The sequence below is a fragment of the Bombyx mandarina genome, chromosome 11 (assembly GCF_030267445.1).
Source record: "Bombyx mandarina strain Sakado chromosome 11, ASM3026744v2".
NCBI classification, from domain to species: domain Eukaryota; kingdom Metazoa; phylum Arthropoda; class Insecta; order Lepidoptera; family Bombycidae; genus Bombyx; species Bombyx mandarina.
Genome location: NC_143218.1, coordinates 3,549,582 through 3,574,243, shown reverse-complemented (window position 1 = coordinate 3,574,243; position 24,662 = coordinate 3,549,582). Strand labels below are relative to the sequence as shown.

Here is a 24,662-nt window from a genome sequence, read left to right as displayed (position 1 = left end):
CTTTAATCCGCATGCGTCTTGGACATATTTGCCTTCCGGTACATCTGCATAAACTTGGCATAGTATCTAGTGCTGCCTGTGAATGTGGTGAGAGTTACTGCGATATGAATCATGTTTTCTTTTCCTGTCCTTTATATGACCACTCTTTCCTATATGAATCTCTAATATCTCTCTCTATTCCTCTTCCTTCTAATATTTACTTACTTCTTAGAGATAATAGACCCTGTGTATATAGTGTATTAAATAAATTTATTATAAATAACAAGATTAAATTGTAGTTTAATATTATTTGTTTTCTTTTCTTATATATATTTTTTAGATATGAAATTATTCTGATTTGTTTTTGTATAATTCCCGGTACGATTTAATTATTTTAATTCGCGTTATACGTTTCCCTCGCTTTGTTGACAAAATGTAAAATACTTGACACTGGCCAAATGCACGAATGGTGCCGAGCCAAAATTAAGAAGAAGAAGAAGAAGGCACCCTTTCATTCAGGTGAATGAAGTTAGCCCCTAAAAAAAATTTTTTTTTCCTATTTTATACTTATTCTCTATTAATTCGTTTGTTCATCATTTGTTCATGATTGTTCACTGTTAATAATTGTTTGTTCTGCATTTATTTATTTAAAAAAAAATATTTAAAAATATACCTACAAGTTAGCCCCTCTAATGCAATTTTTAATATTTTTTCATCCTTAATGACTCGTAAATATTCATTTTCGATTGTTCTTATATAAAACACGTTTGTTCTCTTTCGAAATTACTCGTTTTTTGTTTAATTTACTATTTTTATTAGTTGAATAAATGTATGCAAAATATGTGTACTGCGCGTGCGTCAACTATAATGCCTAAACTTTCTACGCGGTTTTAATCGTGAAAAAAAAACAAATATCAATCCTGAAGGAGCAATTAATTGGTATACAGTTTAATTAAAAAAATTAAAAAATAAATAAATGAAATAATGTGCATTGGCGTTAAGTTAGACCAAATACATTTTTTCCATCCTCCTACTTATCGTTATGAAGGTATAAAAAAGATAGGGAGTTCACATAGGTAATATAAACAAATAAGTAAATATGTTCATTATTTATCTTTCAAGAGATAATATAGGTATACATTATAATAACTTTTTTACACAGTCGAAATTATATTCCTAACATTAGTAAAATAACATTTTAATACGATAGGTAAGAGGATGGAAAAAATGTATTTGGTCTAACTTAACGCCAATGCACATTACTTCATTTATTTATTTTTTAATTTTTTTAATTAAACTGTATAGCAATTAATAGCAAATTAATTAATAGATAATAGACCAAATAGCGGAGAAACTGGGGATACCTATCAGCGACGCACTCCACCGGGCTGCAGGGCGGGATCGATGGAGACAGTTGGTTGACGAAATCGGACGGAGTCACGATCCTCAGCAGTGAGGAACCGATCGGAGAGAGAGAGAGAGAGCAATTAATTGATCCTTCAGGATTTATAATTGTTTTTTTTCACGATTAAAACCGCGTAGAAAGTTGAGGCATTATAGTTGACGCATGCGCAGTACACATATTTTGCATACATTTATTCAACTAATACAAATAGTTAATTAAACAAAAAATGAGTAATTTCGAAAGAGAACAAATGTATTTTATATAAGAACAATCGAAAATGAATATTTACGAGTCATTAAGGACGAAAAAATATTAAAAATTGCAATCGGGGGCTAACTTGTACATATATTTTTAATAAATTTTTTTAAATAAATAAATCAGAACAAACAATTATTAACAGTGAACAATCATGAACAAATGATGAACAAACGAATTAATAGAAAATAAGTAGAAAACAGGAAAGAAAAATTTTTTTGAGGGGCTAACTTCAGTCACCACTTTCATTCGGCATAACAGCGGTACCTTTTTTTTTACAAAATGAAACAGCTTAATGCTCTTCTTTCAGCCAATTAATATATTTTGCAAGCTGAAATTATAGTATAATTATACAACTATGTACGCTCTTTCTCAGATTTTACTTTAATTTTTACAAAAAATTTGCATTTCGAAAATTGCATTTTACCAAATTTTTTATTGTAGATGAAGAATATATTTATATTTATTATATATTTGTGTAGGAAGCTTGTGTCATTCGTCTAGATTTCTGAGTTTTTCTTTTGTTTTGAGACATTTAGTAATAAGTATTTTTAGAGATATTTTGGAGAGATGGCGCGACATCGTGAGACGCATCAAGTCTGCCCCTTCCAACACTACATCACGATCACGACCACTCTGTCAAAAGAGTGACACGACTGAGAAGAAGAAGAGATATTTTAAATTTGGACTTTGTCATAAAAAAATTAAATGACGACATAATATGTCAATTTTCTTTTCTATTTTTTATTAAGTGGCTTAAAATAATTCTTAGCGCTGGGTGTCAGTTGAGTTGCATTTTTAGATTGATGATATCCGAAGAAATCAGAATCAGAAATGAGGTGATCCGTAAAAGAACCAAAATTGCTGACATAGGACATAGCTGGGAATTTAATTGTTTTTATGATCGAACAATCACCAATAGTCGTCGAACAAACGATAATTGATCCAAATTAACTAATCTGGGCAATAAAAATAAAGATCTAGATATCTTTATTTTTATTAAAAGGGGCCCACTTCTTCTTCTTCTTCTCCATCGCTCCCTCATTGCTGAGGATCGTGACTCCGTTTTAGCTTGTCGACTTTCAGCCTCCATCGGTTCCGGTCAGTTGCCTGGTGTAGTGCAGCGCTAAGTGGTCCGCTGGTTTGCTCGGAGATCTGGTCGTACCAACGTTTGGGGCTCAACCATTTTAGGAAATATGTTGTCAACTGTCGTCGTTGCGGATTAAACTCAAACTGCAGTATAGGAAGCACTTATTTATTCCACACGCACCTTAAAATGTATACATTAATAATCAATTGGTTTTTATCCTTTGATCCTTTTAAAAACGTAAAACGCAAATTTTTATCTCATGACATTTTTCCCTCAATCTGACAGCCTGTCTTTCTTTTTTTCCGGATGTCTCCCGTTGTTAGTCTGTGTGTGAAAAACCATTCACCACACCACACCCCCACGGAGAAAGATACGCCAGATGAGAGCCCTTAATCAAAATTGTCACTATACTCTTAATATTACGCATAATTAGGTATACGTGCGAATGTATTACAAGAATAATTGTATAAAACGAAGAAATATAAGTGAAAATTACAGGTAACAAGTAACAAGTACAAGGTAACGATAGGTAACAACAGGTAACAAGAAACAAGTAGTTCTTATAAATCAGTCATTTTTTTAAATCTGACACGTCTGCCTGGGCGTGTGGTATAAGGCTCTTTTGTTTTCTCATCTTGAATTTTTATTGGAATTGACAGCGGCAACAGCGGCGGTGGATTTTCCAGATCCATTGGTCGTATGGCTTGATTTTGCTGACAAGACAAATGCTCAGCTTGCTTTCGTTCATCATGAATGTGATCTATGAAAGCCGGTTTAAGTCTGTCTACACTCACGACAACTTTGTTATTTTTTATGGACAGTGTGAACGTTTCCCCATCAGGGGAGCGTTCTAATACTTTATATGGACCTGTATATGGCGGCTGCAATGCCCTGCGGATGGTATCGTCTCTCAGGAAAACATGAGAAGCGCTTGCCAATTCCTTGAATATAAATGGAGAGTTTTTACAATGTCGAGAAGCAGGCACTGGGCGTATAGATGACATTTTGTTACGCAATTGTACCACAAAGTCGGTGGCATCCTCAATTTTTTCTATTGACGAGGAAGCTATTAGCAGCTCTCCGGGGAGTCTTAAAGGTTCACCGTACACCGTTTCTGCGACTGTGGCTTCCAAATCTTCTTTAAAGGCTGACCGCATTCCCAGCAAAACCATGGGAAGGGATCTTACCCATGAATCTTGATGGCATATTAATGCCGCCTTGAGCTGTCTATGGACACGTTCAATCATTCCGTTTGCGCAGGGATGATATGAGGTAGTCCTTATACGCTTGGTGGCGAATCGAAGCAGCAGCCGGTTAAACAAATCGGATTCAAATTGGGATCCTTGGTCTGTTGTGATTATTGACGGTACTCCAAAACGGGAAATCCACTCCCTGGTAAAAGTTTCCACCACTTCCTCTGCCGTGATGGTGCGCATAGGCCACACCTCTGGCCACCTGGAAACCCTATCAATTGCCGTCAAACAATATCGGTATTCGTTGCAAACCGGTAATGGCCCTACAATGTCTATATGCACGTGCATAAAGCGACCGGATGGTGTGTTAAACTTTCCAGTAGGAGCTGAGTTGTGTCTTGAAACTTTGCTACGTTGACATGCGTCACAGCTTCGAGACCAAATACGGCAGTCCCTTTTCATCGATGGCCAAACGAAACGTTCTGACACGAGGCGTGTGGTAGCACGGATACCAGGATGACTCAAGTTGTGCAGTTGGTTGAACGCGGTTCTTCGAAAGGAAGGGGTCAAATACGGACGTGGCTTACCTGTAGAAACGTCACAACAAATTGCCGATTTCGCTTCTGGAGGGCTGATTTTAGTTAGGCTCAGGCTAGAGCCATTTTGTAACAGATTTTTCAATTCAGAATCTGTAGCCTGAGACTTCGCGAGTGCATCGTGATCTTGATCCAGCGCGATGGCGTTGATATCGATGCGTGACATTGTGTCAGCAACGATATTGTCCTCGCCCTTAATATAATATGTCAGTCGTGAATTGGCTTATAAAAAACAACTGGTTTAACTGAGGAGGTGGCAGCTTCTCGCGTCTCTGTAAGAAAGCATATAAGAGTGGTTTGTGGTCGGTAAAAATTGTGGCATGCTGGACTTCTAAAATATATCGAAAATGTTGAACATTTTGAACAAATTGAAAGGCTCCGGCCTCTAGGACGTATTCAAGGGACCCACTTAAGGGTGATCATTTGTTTAATTAATTACAAATAAATAAAAGACGAACAAACAATTTTTACATTTGAACATTAACGAACAAACGACGAACAAATAATTAAAAAAAAAAAATCCGAAAATCAATAAAAGGGGGGCAAATTCAATGAGCCACCGATGACCTGGTAAGAACCGTTTGGTCACGTTGGATGCAGGTGGCAACGGACCGGCCGCACTCAGGAGATCACGCAGGAGATCACTTGGAGAGGCCTATGTTCAGCAGTGGACAGAGGACAGGCTGAGATGAAGATGTTGAAGATGAATATATCCGACGATAGATTGGTGGTTAGTTCATCAACAATATCAATATTACTAGTTTATGTAAAGTTTTTGGTGCGAAGCCTGCCGGCACATACTCTCAATACGTGATCATCTGTACATCCGACAGATTAGACTACAAAGCACGGACATGACTACTCTAGTATTTGGTATGAGGTCTGTGCAGTTGACACAGATCATTCAAGCAGAAATATTGACGTTTCGTGAGAACCAAAACATTGCGATCTCATTATTTCCAAAATAATAAATTAAAACTACTATAATTTTGATGCGAGAACCCACAATTTAATGTACATTATTTAAATGATCCGTTAAAACTTACAAACGAAATAAAATTACAAAGTTTCGAACGCAGCGCTTGTTTTGCGACAGGAAAATATCGTATTTTTTTCATTTAAAATGCGTTGTAGCGTGCCTAATTGTACCACGGACACGAAAGCCGACACGAAAAACTACACAGTCACATTTCACACGTAAGTTCAATAATTATATAAAATTGTCGAGAAAATAAATTGTCTCATCTAGTTGTTTCGAGAATTAAATTACTAGAAGCGCCATATTGGAATATTGCATTTAAGAAATTTGCGGGCTTTTTAAATGGTGTCGCTATCGTTACATATTAACAGTTATCTAAATTCTACTTTTGACTCATAGTAAATAATATAACAAGCCGGCTTTATCGAAATAAATGCTAGTTTGTAATGATTTAGCGAAATATAAACATGAAAACGTTATAAAAGTGCTTAAATTTCCAATCAAATGCCCTCTATATATATTACAAATCAATAAATGTGTTTGGACTTTGAAAGAAACTCTCATATATATTTAGAATAATATGGATATATAGAATTAGTTGCTCATAGTTTGAACATGCAATGAAATTGAAGGATGCCAATGGCCTTGAGAACCTGGTGTTTAATGGAGGCATCTATATTTAATGCGCATTACTCTATCCTCTTCAGTTTCCTATCACTGCCTAACCAAACATAGCCTTTAGAATGTATCAATTAATATACATAATAAGTAGTCTGTTTGTCTGTGCCCAATGTTCATGGAATGAAATGGGTGGAAATGTTCTGAGCAAACACAGAGCTTCTCATGTTAGGGAGGATGTAAGGAATACAATTTAGGCTATTTTTCACTCTGCATTTGACAGACAGTATTTCTCAGTGTAATATACTGTCAATTATTTATTCTGAAGCTCTACAGTTCTCTTAAATAAGATATAGCTCAAAATGTTTGGATATGTTCTGACTTTTTCTGATCACTTACTAATCACTGACCATCAATCAGTTAGTCTATGGATTAAGGACTAACTGATGGCTCTCCCTATGAGAGCTCCCCTTGAAATCCAGGGTTGATATCACTATTGCATTTTGGAACAGCCATTGCATCCTTCAAACTGGTTTAAGTGACAGCTCTGCTCATCAGACTTACAATTATTGAAACGCATACAGTAGTTTTATTTTATTTTAATTTTTTATTGACAATGCAGAGTAGGTAGGTAGTCACACATTTTGTTCATAACTGATACTAGATAATAAAAATAATAACAACAGTTTGACAGCAAAAAATTTCGATCAACACCTTAAGAAACTTTCGTTATCCAGCTGGATTAGGGGCCTGATATAGAAGGCAATTATCCTCGATACTGTGTGTATTGTGAGTAGGTTTCTCACATTGGGGATTCCTAACCACTGGTGGCTTGTGTCGTAGACACCGACATCAGTGGTAATATATTTTTATATAGTTTTTTGTATTTTTAATATCTCTTAAAAAAATTGTGTATAATTAATAAGATTTTAAATAAATATAGATTAAAACATTATATGCATGTTGAATTTAAAATTTTTGGATTTTAACTTTTTATTTTTTATATTATAGTCTTCTTGTCTTCTTGTCGTCTTGAGATATAAGTTCTAAGATCTCAGTATAGTTACAACGGCTACCCCACCCTTCGAACCGAAACGCATTACTGCTTCACGGCGGAAATAGGCGGGGTGGTGGTACCTACCCGTGCGGACTCCCAAGAGGTCCTACCACCAGTGAAAGAGCTCTCATTAATTATCAGTTACAATGACGTGATTACTGGCATATCTAGTAAAAATCTCATAACGGAAGTTTATTGTCAAAAATAAGTCAAGTGCTTTAAAATAAAAGCAAATTTTCATAAAACTCTGTTTTCTCCACTAGATGGGTAGGTCACTAGAGTTTTGGTTTACTTGTCTGCTTAGTGGTTAGTAACAGCATATAAATTAGCTTGGGTTCGATTATCAGTTGAATTTTTTGTTAATGATATTTTTTTATATATAGAAGTTTGGCTCCAACGCCTTTGGCATTGATTTTGCGAATGTCACAGTATGCACAAAAATGACAGGTGTTCAGAGAGAAAAAAAAAACTAAATACAAATAAAAAACATCAGTTTTTCCATACGTGAATCTGTGATTTTAAGAACAGCACAAACAAATATATGTTAGACTAACTACTTTATAGAGAAATATTATTAGCAGATACAATTTGCATAGAATATTGTCATTTTTAGAATATACTAAAGTTAATAGGGAATTAATATTAACGGCCAGGGGATGTCTTTTGGAAGGATGAAAAGAAGAAAAGTTAATGATATTTGGTGTATGGCTTATTCACGCCCGTTCCATTACCGGTAATCATATTGTTACGCGCTTGGGTTCAGAATAAATAAATGTTCCACCAAAGTTCAACTATATTCAACACTTAGAACACTTAAAACACTCCACAAACACTTTAAAACTCTCAATTCGCTTCTTCCGCTTCGCTTCAGGTGATCCGTTCGCTGTTTCGCTTCGAGCAGTTCCGATTACTGATTGACTGCGTGCCATCTCTGCAACGCTTTTATAATCGAGACGAAATCCCTAGAATCGTCGAGAATATTCCACAAAAGTCTAGTATTGTGCGTTTCCGCTATATGATAACAGATGGCGTTGTACTTCTAGAGCGTTCTAGGTGCTACTCAATCCTTCGATATTTGTATTCATTATACAGGTTCCCGAAAAATGAAAGCCACCGTGCCGCCTGGATCGATGCTCTAGGTATGAAGAAGGGCTGGTTGCCCAAAGACGGCAGCGCTATCTGCTCCGAGCACTTCTGGAAGGATGACTTTTATTTCACTAAAGGCGGTCTCAGGAAGGTGAAGAACGGTGCTGTACCTGTGACTCTGGTAAGAACGATCGATTGATTTTAACACGTACCTATTATAATGGTGACACATGATATGGTGAAAATTTAGCCTTTTTTTTTTCTTGCCAAGTTCACAACCCATAGAAATCCACAATGTAAATGCGCCACCCACCTTGAGATATAAGTTCTAAGATCTCCAGTATAGTTACAACGGCTGCCCCACCCTTCAAACCGAAACGCATTATTACTTCCGGGGACACTATGGGATAAAAACAAGAAGAATAACAACTACCCACGCACGCCATTCGTAATTTGTATTTTTTCCCGATTCTCTGCAGTGTTGCCAATTGCCGTCACCTTTCTGATGCCAACATAAATACTGAATGATTGTTACAGAATTCCGAGGCTGATCGCGACGGAGCCGATATATCGGATGTAAGACATTTGATTAATAGATCATTAAAAGTCCTTTTACCTTTTTTGTTATTGCCATAGTAAGCAGACTTGCACTCGGCTTCTGGTGACAATGATCACTCACCATCAGGCGAGTTGTGCACACTATCCAATAATAACGATAATTCCGCCTGATTTTACTTAGTGTTGCCATACTTGAAATGCTAATAGGGGAAAATCTCCCGATAAATCGGGAAATTTTACTATCGCCTTCTATCGGCTCACTTCTGTTATTCAAGGTCTGCCGAATATGCTTGAACATTGGCGGCAAACTGTACGACATGGGAGCGTGCAAACTGGAGGAAATATACGAACAACTAACCGAGTACATTGTGAGTATATACATATATGCACACACTCACATTCAGCTATATAGGTACATCTCCGCCGTGTAGTTGGCATTAAATATGTTTTTTTTCCTACCGAGGCTATTTCAGCTTCTCCTTGACGTGTAGGTGAGCTCACGGGGCTCAAACCGGAGTGTTGCTAACACTAGCCCTAGCAAGAGCAGTGCTTCCCAGAATCCACCACCGCGGTAACGGATCGGAAATGCGACCCACTGAGAAGGTCCGGCGAGAAACTCAGTGGGCTGTGTTTGTGGGTCAATTCGCTCGTCGAGCCTTCGTCGCAAGCGACGGGTTCGGCGCGGACGGTGACCGGTGCTTGAGGTACCTAAAAGCACCGTTAATGGATTGGGAGGATCCGAAATGACGTGTTTTGGGCGACGTCGACTGCTTTCCAGATTTTTTGTTTCCCTGAGACCCGAAGTGTCTGCGTCAAGACCAAGAACGGAAACTACCAGGCGCGCCGATCACCTATTTCTCGGATAAGATACCGACTGATTCAGAAGAAATAAAAAAAAAAGTTAAATTCAACTAAAAAAATTATAAATAAATAAAGGTATAAAGAGTTATAAATATTTTATGAACAGATATTTTATGATTAGAAGGGTTATTTTGATAATATCCTGAAAAGCACCCACGCTTTTTTTTACAATAAAATCATTTTTTCTTACACTATTTTTTATTTATTAAGATTTATTTTCTATTTTTTTGGTTGGATTTTCTATAATCCGCGTATTTTTTTAGTGTTCGATGCTTGGGTTTCTTCAATAAAACTTCCACAATCGATTTTGTGTTTGTATTTTCTTTATACAGGTCTCTCTTGATTTTTACATTGCGAACAAGTTAGCTTGGCACGGCCATTAATTGAAGTGTTTTAAAAATAGTGTCGGTGAACATAAATAAAATTTTGTACATTGCTCCTTAAAAATTCATAGGCGTTAACATTTAGTTTTTTTATAAACTATTATTTATTTTTCATTTAGACACGTAAATTGATACGTATGTTATTGAACAGTTCACGGACGATGATCGAGTACCGAAGAGGTTGTGCTGGGAGTGCGCCCACAGACTGTCCTCGTGTCTGAAGTTCAAGAGGAAAGCTCTCAGCAGTCAAAAGCTGCTCGCGGACTTAATCGCGGCGAACAAATACGTAAGTTTATATTTTTTAAGCTATTGCATAGCTTTTATCGCGGGCTTCGAGCGTGGCGACCGAATCAAGAAATTCCGTAACGAAAATAAAACCTAACACTTATACCGTACCACCGTTGGTACCACTGCCCTGCCTATTTCTGCCGTGAAGCAGTAATGCGCTTCGGTTTGAAGGGCGGGGCAGCCGTTGTAACTATACTTGAGACCCTAGAACTTATATTTCAAGGTGGGTGGCGCATTTACATTGTAGATGTCTATGGGCCCAAGAACCACTTAACACCAGGTGGGCTGTGAGTTCGTCCACCCAACTAAGCAATAAAAAAAACCTCGACAATTTACGCGGTCTTTCGAGTTGGGATATTCGCAGGAATTTCGATATTGCGCCAACTACCCTCAGATTTCGCTAAAAGATATCGAATTAATCCTTTAACGTTCTCTTATAGGTCACATTAAAAGACGTATTATGCGTTAACAGAGTTGAGAATGGATTGAGGAGTACGTTGGTACGGAAATCCTTTGAGCCGAACAGCCTGGATTACTTCTTGGACGAGAGTTTCAGCGTTGTGAAGCTCAAAGAAGATGAAGGTACGTTGCATGGATGAACAGGTCCCCTCTTGATTTTCAGGGTGATGGGAGGATATAGCAACGTGATTCTCCATATAAGACACGAGGTCCAAGTCTCCGTTGTGTTTGTGTAAGCTGTCCCACTCTTCAAACCGGTAGGAATGGACAGGACGCTAGACGGATGGTAATACCTCCAAGAGATCTTTTAGTATATATGAAAAAAATTGTCTGTTTGTTTACGCGTTCGCATGCGGTCCCTAGGTACGACCTCAAAAAATTCCTTGAGCATTTCTCATGGAAGACACTATTGAAACGGTACGTGTTGTGGTCAATGGGCTCCGGTGAATAAGAAGACGCTTTGAGCACACGTCTAAGGATATACTTAACTCATGTTCGCGAACGAATAGCACAGTAGGGGACGGTCTTTGACAGATGGACCTCACATCTCAAGGGACCGAGAGCTCGTCCGATGCCACGCAATAAAGACCACCAAACCTCCCCCCAGCAGGGTCGGATGTGATCTCGGAACCGAACAGAGAAGCCGAGCTGTCCGCGGACAGCGCCGCTGAGGACCTCCACATCAAAGACGAGGCCTCGAACGAGATATTCTTCGAAGAGTACAACGTCGGCTTCTACGACTCCGACGATGATAAGGTTCTGAGCGAAGTATATAAGAATGAGAAGGTGGCGAACTGTGACAGCAAAGAGACGTCGTCTAAAGTGAAAAAGGGGAGAAAGAGATTGAAGGTCCAGAAGAAGGGGGTCAGGAAGAGAGCCGGAGACGACAATCCCGACAACGTCACTAAGCGGTGAGATGCATTTTTTTATTTTTTTATTGATTAGATGGGTGGACGAGCTCACAGCCCAACTGGTTGTAAGTGGTTACTGGAGCCCATAGACATGTACGACGTAAATGCGCCACCCACCTCGAGATATAAGTTCTAAGGTCTCAAGTATAGTTACAACGGCTGCCCCACCCTTCAAACCGAAACGCATTACTGCTTCACGGCAAAAATAGGTACGGGGTGGGGACCATTTGTTGGAGCGACCCACCTCCTAAAAGGTTCCCCGTGTGGGGGAGCGCGCGGGATTCGCGGGGATCGGTGACCGAAGTTGGTACATGCCCACCAACCAGACGACTAACCAGACCCGCGTGCTTTTGCCATAACTTTTTACTTTAGTAAGCACTGAAGTAATTTTTGCTTGATTTTGTCACTCTCTGGTTCACGAATTGCCAGTCGATTTGTAGATCTGTTGCGACTCGGAATCACGAACAAACAAACTCACTGTCGAAGTTATTATAGTACACGTGTCAGGCGTCGTTCGGATCACTAACCTATGTATTATCCGGGGTTAATTATTCACTTACTTATATCGTCGTTTTTCTCATATAAAATCCATATAATATGTTTCGTCACACATGCCAAGTCCAGTGTGCTTAGTGCGAGTTTTTTAACGTTCTCGATAGCGTATTAGTTAACTCAAATTTGTATGCAGTCGGAACAGCGCCCCTAGCGGCAAACGTTCCAAACTCCACACAAATTTGAGTTAACTTTTACGATATCGAGAAAGTTAAAAGACTCGCACTAAGCACACAGATATACATTTCGTTACGTTTACAAACAATGTTGAAGTCATCGTATAAGACGGCCGGTGTATTGGTATCGGGCGACGTCGCTGTGTCGAGGTTCGAATCCCGCAGGCTGGTACCAATTCTTCTAATGAAATACGTACTCAACAAATGTTCACCATTGACTTCCACGGTGAAGGAATAACATAACGTATAATAAAAATCATAATACCCGCAAAATTATAATTTGCGTAATTACTGGTGTTAGGACGTGTCATGAGTCCGCATGGGGAGTCACCACCGCCCTGCCTATTTCTGCCGTGAAGCAGTAATGCGTTCCGGTTTGAGAGATGGAGAGACAGCTGTGCTGTAAAAACAGACTTACTCATGTCTCATGGTGGGTGGCGGCATTTACATTGTTGATGTGTACAAACTCCGGTCAATACTTAACACCAGTTGAACTGTGAGCTCGTACAACCAATAAAACAAACGTTTTCCAAACTCTGTTCGAAGATTCAAAATGGCGGACGTGAAACGCCGCCGAACCCAAGACCTGGACGAGAATCTGTTCACGATAACTTCGCTCACGTACGAGGAGCAGATAGCGGAGATAGAGAAGAGACAGGAGCTGAACAGCTACAAGAGCGCCCCGTACAAGTGCACCACGTGCTACAGGGGCTTCCTCAACAGGGAGAGGTTCGAGGCGCACTCAGTGAGGCACAGCGACGTGAGTGTGCAGCGTCTTGACAGCTGTCACTTTTGACAGACGTCAAGCGTACCAGGGGAATTAGCGGCAGTTTTTTTTTAATTGCCCGTGTAGGCATACGAGCATTCGGCCCATGGTGATGGTGAGTGGTTACTGTCGCCCATGGACCTTAGCAATGCCAGGGGCAGAGCCAAGCCGCTGCCTATTAAGTAATCTCCACGAGCCTCGTCTGAAGAAGGATATGTCATAGTGCTCGGGAAACACCGTGGAGGGGAGCTCATTCCAAAGCCGGATGGTACGTTCCTTCGATTAAGATTTTCGTTTAGAAGATAGCCGGATCTTGGTGTCAGATAAGCGCCAATCAACTTGTCTGTTATGTGTAGTCTTAGAACGAAAGTGCTTCGTAAAGGTCACGACCTACAGCGAGCGACGTGTGTGTGCAGCTTTTGACAGCTGTCAGTTTTGACAGACGTCAAATGTACCAGGGGAATTGGCGGCAGTTCCTTCGATTTGTTTTTTTGTGTCTATAATAGCAGGAACCTGGGTCTTAGATAAGCGCCAATAAACTTCTCTGTTATGTATAGTCTTAGAACGAAAGCGCTTCGTAAAGGTCACGACCCAAGTGAGTGACAGGAGCGTGCATTCTTTTGACAGCTGTCACTTTTGACAGACGTCAAGCGTACCAGGAGAATTAGCGGCAGTTCCTTCGATTTGAGATTTCGTTGTCACGATAGCAGGATCTTGGGGTGTTATATAAGCGCCAATCAACTTCTCTGTTATGTATAGTCTTAGAACGAAAGCGTTTTGTAAAGGTCACGACCTATAGCACCGAGAAACCCGATGCATGGAGGGGGATATGTGACGTCATAGTCACGACGGATTGTTTGATCTCCAGGTGAGTGGCGTCTTCGAATGCTTCATATGTAAATCCAGGATGAAATCCAGCCGCGCTCTACGCAAACACCTGACCGGACAGCATACGGAGAAAATTATATGCAAAGGGTGTCCTTTCACAACGAGGAACAGGTATATTGAAGTCGACGTTGGGATCGATGTGGCAAAGGGGATGACGGGAACAGGCAAAATAGTGACAATAGATCGTCGCTAAACTAAATAACTATTTACTGGTGGCAGGACCTCTTGTGAGTCCGCACGGGTAGGTACCACCACTCTGCCTATTTCTGCCGTGAAGCAGTAATGCGTTTCGGCTTGAAGGGCGGGGCAGCCGTTGTAACTATACTTGAGACCTTAGAACTTATATCTCAAGGTGGGTGGTGCGTTTACGTTGTAAATGTCCATGGGCTCCAGTAACCACTTAACAACCAGGTGGGCTGTGAGCTCGTCCACCCATCCAAGCAATAAAAAAAAACCTAGCTCCCTTTGTCCTCTCCCTCTCTCCACGGTCGACTAGTTCGCGAGACGCTCTGTCTATTTTCTCACTCTCGCTCGTCCTAAATTGTATCTTTTCTCTCTAGCCGTAACGGATCTGTCGCGAGTTAAATTTTACTCTCAACGCGTCTAAAGAAGTTTCACTTCAAAAAAATAGTAAAATCAACGCTTAGTCAAACTTATGTACATGGGTCGACCGCGACCCGTCAGGCGCGCAGTCTCATAGCGGACGGACTATAATTCCTATTCGCGTCCTACGCTAGGCTGTCTGTAAATAGAATTGACAATAGCTCAACATTTGCCCCTTGGTCTATTGAGCAGGATTCTCCAGGTAGGCTTCGGTGCTCACTTGATGATGTCCATGGGCTCTCGTACTTGACATTACGTGGGCCGTAACTTTGTTTTCTTTTTTTTAAATAGGGGCGTGGCCAGAGAACACGAAAAATGGCACGCCGGCACCAAATACCAGTGTCCGCATTGCTGTAGTGAATTTGAGTGAGTATCAAACTGATGTACAGGGTGTTGCATTTTTTTATTTTATTGCATAGTTGGGTGGACGGGTTCATAGACATCTACGACGCAAATGCGCCACCCACTTTGATATATGAGTTCCAAGGTCTCAGTATATTTACAACGGCTGCCTCGCCCTTCAAACCGAAACGCATTACTGCTTCACGGCAGAAACAGGCGGGGTGGTGGTACCTACCCGTGCGGACTCACAAGAGGTTCTACCACAAGTAATATTCAATGAAACATTCATAATCGTTTTTTTACCGTATGGGACTGCTCTCGCGGCTCACTTGGCGTTAAGTGGTTACCGGAGCCACTTCGCTTCACAAAATTACACGCATGAGCAGTCCTTTCAGACCGGAACCCAAGACTGCCTCTTTCCTCGACCGAGGTTAGCGGAAATGATACAGCGGTGGACAGCAACTCGGCTTTGCTGATGTTTACGGGCGACGGCAACTCGTCCGATCACGAATGAATACCAAATACGGACATTAAAAAGAACTGGTCCCCATAGTAGCGGTCCCCCCGCTAATCGTCAGAGCTTTCCCCAGTAAACTGACCACATACATGGGCCACTTGAGGATCAAGCACGTGTGCGACTTTGTGTGCGAGCTTTGCGGCTACACGTTCGTCAGCAAGAAGGGGGTCGACGTTCACAAGAAGAAGAAGCACAGGCTCGCCGACAAGCCGGTGGGTGGGAACGCACGTGCCCCCTTTAGATCCTTTAGACTTAGCGTGGGCGGAATGTTGAGGCGATTCCGACACTGCGTACGAACCCTATCTCAGTTTACACGTCATTACAGATCCTCCCGATCCATTAACTGTGCTTTTAGGTACCGCAAGCACCGGTCACCGTTCTCGCCGAACCCGTCGTTTGAGACGAAGGGTAAAGTAACCCATAGACACAGCTTATTGAGTTTCTCACCGGATCTTCTAAGTGGGTCGCGTTTCCTATCCGGTGGTAGATTCTGCGAAGCACTGCTCTTGCTAGGGCCAGTGTTAGCAACACTCCGGTTTGAGTCCCGTGAGCTCACCGAGCAGTCCGAAGTTGGAATAGCTCCTTAGGTTACCAACGATTAAGCAATGAACGATGTGCATTATTTATTGTCGGGTACTGTACAGGGTGTAGACCGGATCGGAAACGGGACCCACTGAAAAGATCCGTCGAGAAACTCAGAGGGTCTTTGGAAGGAAACGACTCTACAGTGATATTTGTTGGTTGGTGTTGCAGCAGCGGCCAGTCGGATTGTTCGTACTTAGTACGATAGAGACGGCACTTTGTGAAGCCAAAGTTAGCCGATCGTCTCATTCTAAGAGTCGATGTGTAACTTTTATTGTCGGGTACTTCCCCCCCGTTTATACATGTTGTATGCTCAGAATAACCAAACAAAGGAATGGAGTCCACACCACGATCCAAATTTCCCCCCTAAATACACATGGACATTTTTTTTTATTGCTTAGATAGGTGGACGAGCTCACGGCCCACCTGGTGTTAAGTGGTTACCGGAGCACACAGACGTCTACAACGTAAATGTCGCCACCCACCATAAGTTATGAGTTCTAAGGTCTCAGTTTTTACAGTACAACGGCTGTCCTATCCTTCAAACCGAAACGCATTACTGCTTCACGACAGAAATAGACGGGGTGGTGGTACCTACCCGTGCGGGCTCATAAGACGTCCAAAATAACTAAAGATGTGTTTTGTGACGCGCTAAAAATTTTGCCTCCTCTTCTTTGAGACGCGTTGAGGTGACTGGACCGTGCTACAGTCTCACTATCAATTAGCGCGTAATTAGATTGTGTTCCGCGTACAGGATCTGCTCGAAGGACCATTCTGTGAGCTATGCGAGGTCAAATTCAAGACTCAAATGGCCTACGATCGACATTTGAGGTTGTCGTCGAGACACAGCAAAGACAGCGACCCGTGAGTCAATATTATGTAAAATTACTTTTTTTACGATTTCCATTTGACCGTCGACAGTCTACCTTAAGTATTGAACCATAAGGTCTAAATTAGTTTTATGTATTATTGTAATTACTTTGAAAAAGGAAAATTTGGTAACACTAAAAATCGTTAACGGTTACTAAATAAAAAATAAGAAAACAAAACTTTTGAGTAATTTAAGATAAATTGGCATTGTAACTTTATTAATGTCTTTGCCTATTTATCTAATATACACAAAAAGTTTAAAGTGTCATGTTTGTAACGTCACTAATAAAATATTTTTATTAAATCGAGGTGTGAAAAGCTAATTCGGTCTAAGCGAAAATTATCTTTGTTATTAAAGGTCCGTTTTATTTGGTATTAGCATCAACAGTTCGATGTTTTTAATTGAACTTCAATTAAGCTTACTCCATTAGAATAGCTGAACTTTTTTTATTGTTATGATATTTTTTTTAGAATTTTAGACTTTAAATGGCCCTCTGGTAATGTTGTAAAAATGTCGCTCAAACCAAAACAGTGTTCCTCCCCCTCCAAAACCCCTCGCGGAATGCATTTTTTTTTTAGTGCTTGAATGGGTGAACAAGCTCACAGTCCACCTGGTGTTAAGTGGTCACTGGAGCCCATAGAAATCTACGACGTAAATGCGCCACCCACCTTGAGATAAGTTCTAAGGTCCCAAGTATAGTTACAACGGCTGCCCCGCCCTTCAAACCGAAACGCATTGCTGCTTCACCTCAGAAATAGGCGGGGCGGTGGTACCCACCCGTGTAGTCACAAGAGGTCCTACCATCAATGAGAGAGTATTTACGGCATTTACGGAGTTTTTGGTAGGCAGCGGCTTGGCTTTACCCCTGGCATTGCTGAAGTCCATGGGCGACGGTAACCACTCACCATCAGGCGGACCGTATACTCGTCTGCCTACAAGGACAATAAAATAAGTATATCACAAGTCCCTGCAAGGGGCGGGGTTTGTAGATAGTAAGCTGATGTGATACTCAGAGGTCGCTGCTAGAAGCTCATTCTCCAGTGGATCCCCCGGTCGTCTGCCTTTGAGGGGGGAGGGGAGTTGGGGTGCTAGGGTGGTCGTGAATTTATATCAGCTCAGTGTGCTTAGTGCGAGTTTTTTAACGTTCTCGATAGCGTAAAAGTTAACTTAAATTTATGTATATGCAGTTGGAACGTTTGTCACTACGGGCGCTGTTCCAACTCTACACTAGTTTGTGTTTACTTTTTCGATATCGAGAACGTTTAAAACTCGATCGCGGATCTGTATCAGCTCAGTGTGCTTAATGCGAGTTTTTTAACGTTCTCGAAATCGAAAAAGTTTACTCAAAGTGTGTATGAAGTTGGAACGTTTGCCTACGTTTGCCGCTAGGGGCGCTGTTCCAACTGTAAATTAATTTGAGTTAACTTTTTCGATAGAACGTTAAAAAACTCGCACTAAGCACACGGTTCGTCCCCAGGAATCGCTTAAGGAACGATTCTCAGAGCGTCTCGCAGCGCAGCGACCGCGTCGTGCGCCGCATAGAAAGACGCCCCGTCATCCACGGGCGGGACGCGGGGGCGGAGCGCGGGGCGGCCGGGCCCGTCACGTGCGAGCAGGTGCGGGGGGGTCTTGCGTGTCTGTGGATGCGTGATATATCTGACCAAACCTTAATGAAAGACATTAATGTCTTCAAAACGTTTCACATAACGCTCCTGAGTTGAATTATTATTTTATTTGCATAGTACTCATAGTTTAAGGGTGACGATCCAAAAAAATTCGAACTACCCACCCGTGGACGACAAAACCCCGACATATAAGGGTCCGTTCACACGGTCCGCTTTTTTCTTTTCACACACACTGGATCGTGTACGTTTGGAATTGGCCGGAGGGAAGCCGTCAACTATTTCACATAGACTGGAAGAGATCTGAAAGCAATCGGCTCCCCTTATTATATTACACACGCAGTGCGTTCAGGCATTCTTAATGACGAAAAAAGTGCACATGCAAAAATAAACTTTACTACACTTACTCAAAATTCTGTTTCCAACGTGATAAAGATCTGCTCTCCTCTCCGAGCCGGTCTGTGTGAACGGACCCTATCATATTTTTTGTCTATTGCCTTTTTGTGTATAGACGAGCGTTATGGCTCGCTGGAGTGTAAGTGGTCACCGATGAACATCGGCAATGTCAGGGCACAGAGAGGCCCCTGCTCTCTGCCGAGGTCTCTCCACAAGCCTTGTTTGAAGAAGGACATGTCATAGTTCTCGGGAGTTACCGTCGAGGGTAGTTCGTTCCAGTACTGAATAGACACTTGACAAAAAGGGGAACTTATATCTCAAGGTGGGTGGCGCATTTACGTTGTAGATGGCTATGGGCTCCGGTAACTACTTAACACCAAGTGGACTGTGAGCTCATCCAACCTACAAAGCTATAAAAAAAAAAACCATTGAAAATTTGTGTTGGATTTGGAAAGGGTCCCGATTCCCTCCCATCTACGGTACTAATGTTTACGTTAGCACTGGGGAGTCAGAGCTTTGCTGACTTTTGCTGACAAGGGGAGAGGGGGGGGGGTGAATATTTGTAATAGTAAATGTAATACTTGAACGGTCCTCAAGTCTGGGTCGACTCACTAGCATCGCCACCCTCAGACACAGCCCACTGAGTTTCTCGCCGGATCTTCTCAGTGGGTCGCGTTTCCGATCCGGTGGTAGATTCTGCGAAGCACTGCTCTTGCTAGGGCCAGTGTTAGCAACACCTCCGGTTTGAGCCCCGTGAGCTCACCAACACGTTAGAAGCTGAAATAGCCTCTCAAGGCTATCAGTATAGGTAGGAGAAAAAAAGCATCGTCTTCGCAGTGCGGCATAGAGCTGAAGGATCTGAGGCTGTACTCGCAGCACTTCAGACGGGCACACCCGGATAAGAACAGGACCAAGTACCCGGCTATGAAGACGCCCTGCATGTGTGAGCAGTGCGGGAGGATATTTCAAGTGAGCACTGATCCGTTGTGTTTAATGTGAATGTCCGGTCCATTTTTGATTGAGTTCTAAGGTCTAAGTATGGTTACAACGGCTACTTTACCCTTCGAACCGAAACGGCAGAAACAGGCAGGGTGGTGGTACCTACCCGCGCGGACTCACAAGAGGTCCTACCAGCAGTGATTACGCAAATCATAATTTTGCGGGTATGATTTTTATTACACGTTATGTTATGTTATTCCTTGACCGTGGAAGTCAATCGTGAACATTTGGTAAGTACGTATTGCGTTTCGGTTTGAAGGGTGGGGCAGCCGTTGTAACTATACTGAGACCTTACAACTTATATCTCAAGGTGGGTGACGGCATTTACGTTGTAGATGTCTATGGGCTCCGGTAACCACTTAATATCAGGTAGGCCGTGAGCTCATTCGCCCATCTAAGCAATAAATAAATAAAACACAGTTGGACGAGCTGACAGTCCACCTGGTGTTAGGTATAAGGTTTGAAGGGTTAAGCAGCCGTTGTAACTGTACTGAGACCTTAGAACTCATATCTCAAGGTGGGTGGCGGCATTTACGTTGTAGATGTCTATGGGCTCCGGTAACCACTTGACACCAGTTAACACCAGTTTGGGCCGTGAGCTCGTCAAGCCACATATAAAAAAAAACCTCCGCGTTTTCTGCTGGTCCAGAGCATGGCGCTGCTGAAAGACCACATGTGGGTCCACACCGGCGAGAAGCGCTTCAAATGCGACCGCTGCCCGAAGAGCTTCACCCAGAAGACGAACCTGGTGTTCCACCTGCGCGTGCACAGCGCCACCCGACCCTCGTACGAGTGCCCCCTGTGCGGGAAACATTTCGCCTTCTACAACAACAGGAGACGCCATATGTTCGTAAGTGCTAGCAGCTAGTTCGCTAGGTGACTTGACGCGTCATTTCGGATCCTCACTATCAACTAACGGCGCTTTTAGGTACCTCAAGCACCGGTCATCGTTCTCGCCGAACCTGTCGCTTGAGACGAAGGGTAAATTAACCCACAGACACAGCGCACTGAATTTCTCGCCGGATCTTCTCAGTGGGTCGCGTTTCCGATCCGGTGGTAGATTCTGCGAAGCACGGCTCTTGCTAGGGCCAGTGTAAGCAACGTCGTCAGGTTTGAGCCCCGCGAGCTCACCTACTAGCTTGGTGAATCTAGAAGAACCCCTGGATGTTATTATGTTAGGTATGAAAAAAAGTGGCTTGACTGCCTGACGTTGGTGATGTCCGCGGGTGATGGTGAGCACTCAGGCCATCGTTTGGACGGTACAGGTAACTCCATTCCGTGTTCGAGGATAAGGACTTTCGACTGGTAATTAGGGTTGGCTCTATAACGTGGAGCTCAGCCTGGTGAATTTGCTAACACTATCAACTGAGAAGATTTTTTTTTATTGCCTAGGTATGTGGACGAGCTCACACCCCACCTGGTGTTAAGTGGTTACTGGAACCCTTAGACATCTACAACGTAAATGCGCCACACACCTTGAGATATAAGTTCTAAGGTCTCAGTATAGTTACGACGGCTGCCCCATCCTTCAAACCGAAACGCATTACTCCTTCACGGCAGAAATAGGTGGGGTGGTGGTACCTACCCGTGCGGACTCACAAGAGGTCCTATCGCCAGTAAATAAATGTGGCTCAAAACCTTTCACTGGTATATGTTTGTACCTCTCTCGTCTAGAGAGTGTGTTAAGTCAGCCGGTGAACACGTGTATCTAGATCCACACTGGCCTGAAGCCGTACAAGTGCGACACGTGCCTCAAGTGCTTCACAACGTCCGGCGAGCTGCGCGCGCACGTCGAGCACGTGCACATGAAGAAGCCGTGGCCGAAGCGTGCGCGCACCAACAGACAGAACGACGCACTCGCCGATTAAACGCCCCTCCCAACCCCCCGCTCCCCCTCTTTAACCCTCTTAAAAACATGGAGAAGGCTTTCAAATCGATATAGTGTGTGTGTGTGTAAATAACGACGAAGAGAAGATCTTCCGAATATTCTTGTTCGGAAATTGTTTAAATGCAAGCATATCTCGAAAATGTCGTAAGTGTGTTGTTGTATGATGGTGAGTGTTTTTGTGTCGAAACTTTGTGTTCTTGGTTCTAGAATGTTCTTTTTTTTTCTTATACTGGTGCGTTTCGTGCAGAAGCCGCTTGAGTTGTATCAAAATTGGATAATTAGTTAGAAATGCATATTTATTGTGTCAAAGTCGATTTTCGTATCTGTCCTAAAGGTATTTGTGTCATAGCCAAATGCTTAAATGCAGATTTTCAAATTGATATCGAGAGCTGAAAAGCTATATCGTTTAGGCGACATCTATCTTTGTGATTAAAGGTCCGTTTTATTCGGTATCAGCATCAACAGTTCAATGTTTTTAATTGAACTTCAATTAAGTTTCATTCGAATAGCTGAAGAAGTTTTGGAAGTGAAACTTCTTTAGGCGCGTTAAGAGCTAAATTTAACTCGAGACAAATTCGTTACGGCTAGAGAGAAAAGATATAATTTGGGACGAGCGAGACTGAGAGAATAGACAATGTGTCTCGCGAACCACTCGACCGCGGAGAGAGGGAGAAAGCGAGCTAGGTTGTTTCTCTTATACACAGCGTTCCCTATTACAAGAGAAATTTGATTTAAGGATGAAAAATTAAGAAAACCACAATACTACACACCGCAAAAGAAGTTTCACTTCTTGCACTTGCACCAAGTTGCACTTGCGCCATGTCTTTTGTTGTGATTATTTTTTCCAAAATTTAAACTTTAAATCTATCTCCGGTAAATTTGCAAAAATGTCGCTTAAACCAAATAGCTTTTCACCCCTCCATAGATACACATAGTTACAAGTTTATTTTGTCTTCACGACGGTACCCAGAAAAAGATATTGTCGATAATGACTGATTTAAAAGTTTAAGTCAACATATTAAGAAAGCGCGTGTAGGTACTTAAAGAGTAGATTTTTGCAAAACTTCGAGCCGACTTATATGTGGAGGTTTTTTCGCTACGCAATGGACTACGAATTCCATTGTAGTACATTGCGGGGTTCAATTGATGGTCCCGAGTTTGATAATACAGGTAAACTAAAGATGTTTGTTTTTTTTTTTAAAGTATAGAGATTTTAAATGAAATACAACAAATATTTTGTGTAGTTTTATCAAAGTGTTTTTGCAGGGTGTTCGTAAATCGAATTCCTTTTAAAAGTGATAGTCAGTAGAGGACAGCATAATATTATGGGCGATTGTGTAAATGTATAATAATATAAGTGCAGTATTTATTGTAATAAAAATTTGACTGAATTTAAAAATAGTTTCATTATCAAAGTATCTATCACAAAATGCCTCAAAATAAACACGGATTGGTGACGTTCAATTGCGCGTATGCTAATTTTCTTTTTTCTCTTTTTTATTGTTTAGATAGGTGGACGAGCTCACAGCCCACCTGATGTTAAGTGGTACTGGAGCCCATAGACAACTACAACGTAAATGCGCCACCCACCTTGAGATATAAGTTCTAAGGTCTCAAGTACAGTTACAACGGCTACCCCACCCTTCAAACCGAAACGCATCACTGGTTCACGGCAGAAATAGGCAGATCATCTGTTCAATCATCTGTTTGTTGCGCACGTACTTAAAGCAAATTTAAGACTTATATTATTTTATTTTCTCACGGATACCATAATCAGAACTGCACTAAATTGTAAAATGGGACCACACGGGAAGCGTCAGCTTTCTAATAAAAAAAGAATCATCATAACCGATTCACTCAGTCAAAAGTTATGAGGAGTCGAATTGAGAAGCTCCTCCTTTTTTGAAGTCTGTTAAAAACAATTGAATAAAAATACAATGAAATATAAAAATAATGAAATACAGAGTAATTTTAAAAACTACACTTATGTAAGAGAAAAAATGAAACTTGATTATATAGTGTATTATACACTTTAAATTTTAATTTATTACCGTACAATGGGGTAAATAGGGACAAAATCGACCTTCAGATTGAATTTTAAAATAGTTCCAATTAAATAGTCACTGCTCAACCAAAGAAATAAGTTGAGTCTTGAACGTACCTAGGTGATAAAAACCGTTACATTATTTTAATTATTCATTTTAAAGAAATAATCGGTAAAATAATGGCCGTCCCAATTTACCCAGCGTCCGGGGTAAATTGACACGGTTAAGGGTTAAATTGGGATATTTGTAAGGGTTGTCAACTCGCAGTACTGCGATATATAGGTAGGTGCCATATAATTATTTATATGGACCGAAATGATGAGCACAATCCATAATTTAAGCACAATACACAACATAGTGTAAATTAAGCTAGTTTCTATTCCGAAGCGATGTGACGTGAATGATAATCAACAATACAATGATCAAAAAAAGTATGTGCATGTTATATTTTATAAAATTATTATTTAATTTCCTTAAAAATCACAACTCTGAAACAAAATCATAAAATAGAATAAAAAATAGAAAACAAAAGGACTGGAAATGCAATAATACAATTTAATTTAATCAACATTTTCAAAATAATCTTTGAGCAAGAGAGATATCAGGTGAATAAGATAAAAAAACAGCTTTATCTGATTACTGCCAATAATAACAAAAATAAAAGAAATTCTTTCTAAGCGAAATAACTAAACTCAAT

At 41.2% G+C, this 24,662-nt stretch overlaps 2 protein-coding genes across 4 annotated transcripts; one reads left to right on the top strand and one right to left on the bottom strand.

Annotated features, from left to right (window-relative positions):
• Nucleotides 1-2,974: 2,974 nt before the first annotated feature.
• LOC149501917 (uncharacterized) lies at nt 2,975-4,684 on the bottom strand. Its single transcript, XM_089731546.1, has 3 exons — nt 4,410-4,684; nt 3,367-4,184; nt 2,975-3,120 (listed from the first exon to the last, which is right to left on the bottom strand). Exons 1-3 carry the CDS (start codon nt 4,682-4,684, stop codon nt 2,987-2,989), a joined length of 1,227 nt encoding a protein of 408 aa, XP_089587672.1. The 3' UTR covers nt 2,975-2,986.
• Nucleotides 4,685-5,395: 711 nt separating this feature from the next.
• Nucleotides 5,396-23,319, top strand: LOC114244415 (uncharacterized). 3 transcript variants are annotated; one of them, XM_089731402.1, is made up of 17 exons: nt 5,396-5,715; nt 8,044-8,172; nt 8,265-8,439; nt 8,796-8,834; nt 9,092-9,184; nt 10,212-10,346; nt 10,789-10,930; nt 11,415-11,718; nt 12,993-13,206; nt 14,081-14,211; nt 14,995-15,069; nt 15,636-15,774; nt 16,899-17,008; nt 18,493-18,631; nt 19,871-20,002; nt 20,682-20,882; nt 21,745-23,319. In XM_089731402.1, the coding sequence occupies exons 3-17, from the start codon at nt 8,314-8,316 to the stop codon at nt 21,898-21,900; spliced, it is 2,136 nt and encodes a 711-aa protein (XP_089587528.1). In that variant the 5' UTR covers nt 5,396-5,715; nt 8,044-8,172; nt 8,265-8,313; the 3' UTR covers nt 21,901-23,319. The 3 variants fall into 3 exon arrangements, with proteins under 3 accessions (XP_089587528.1, XP_028032022.2, XP_028032021.2); XM_028176221.2 differs by lacking the exon at nt 8,044-8,172 and having other exon boundaries at nt 11,418-11,718; XM_028176220.2 differs by lacking the exon at nt 8,044-8,172.
• Nucleotides 23,320-24,662: the final 1,343 nt, after the last annotated feature.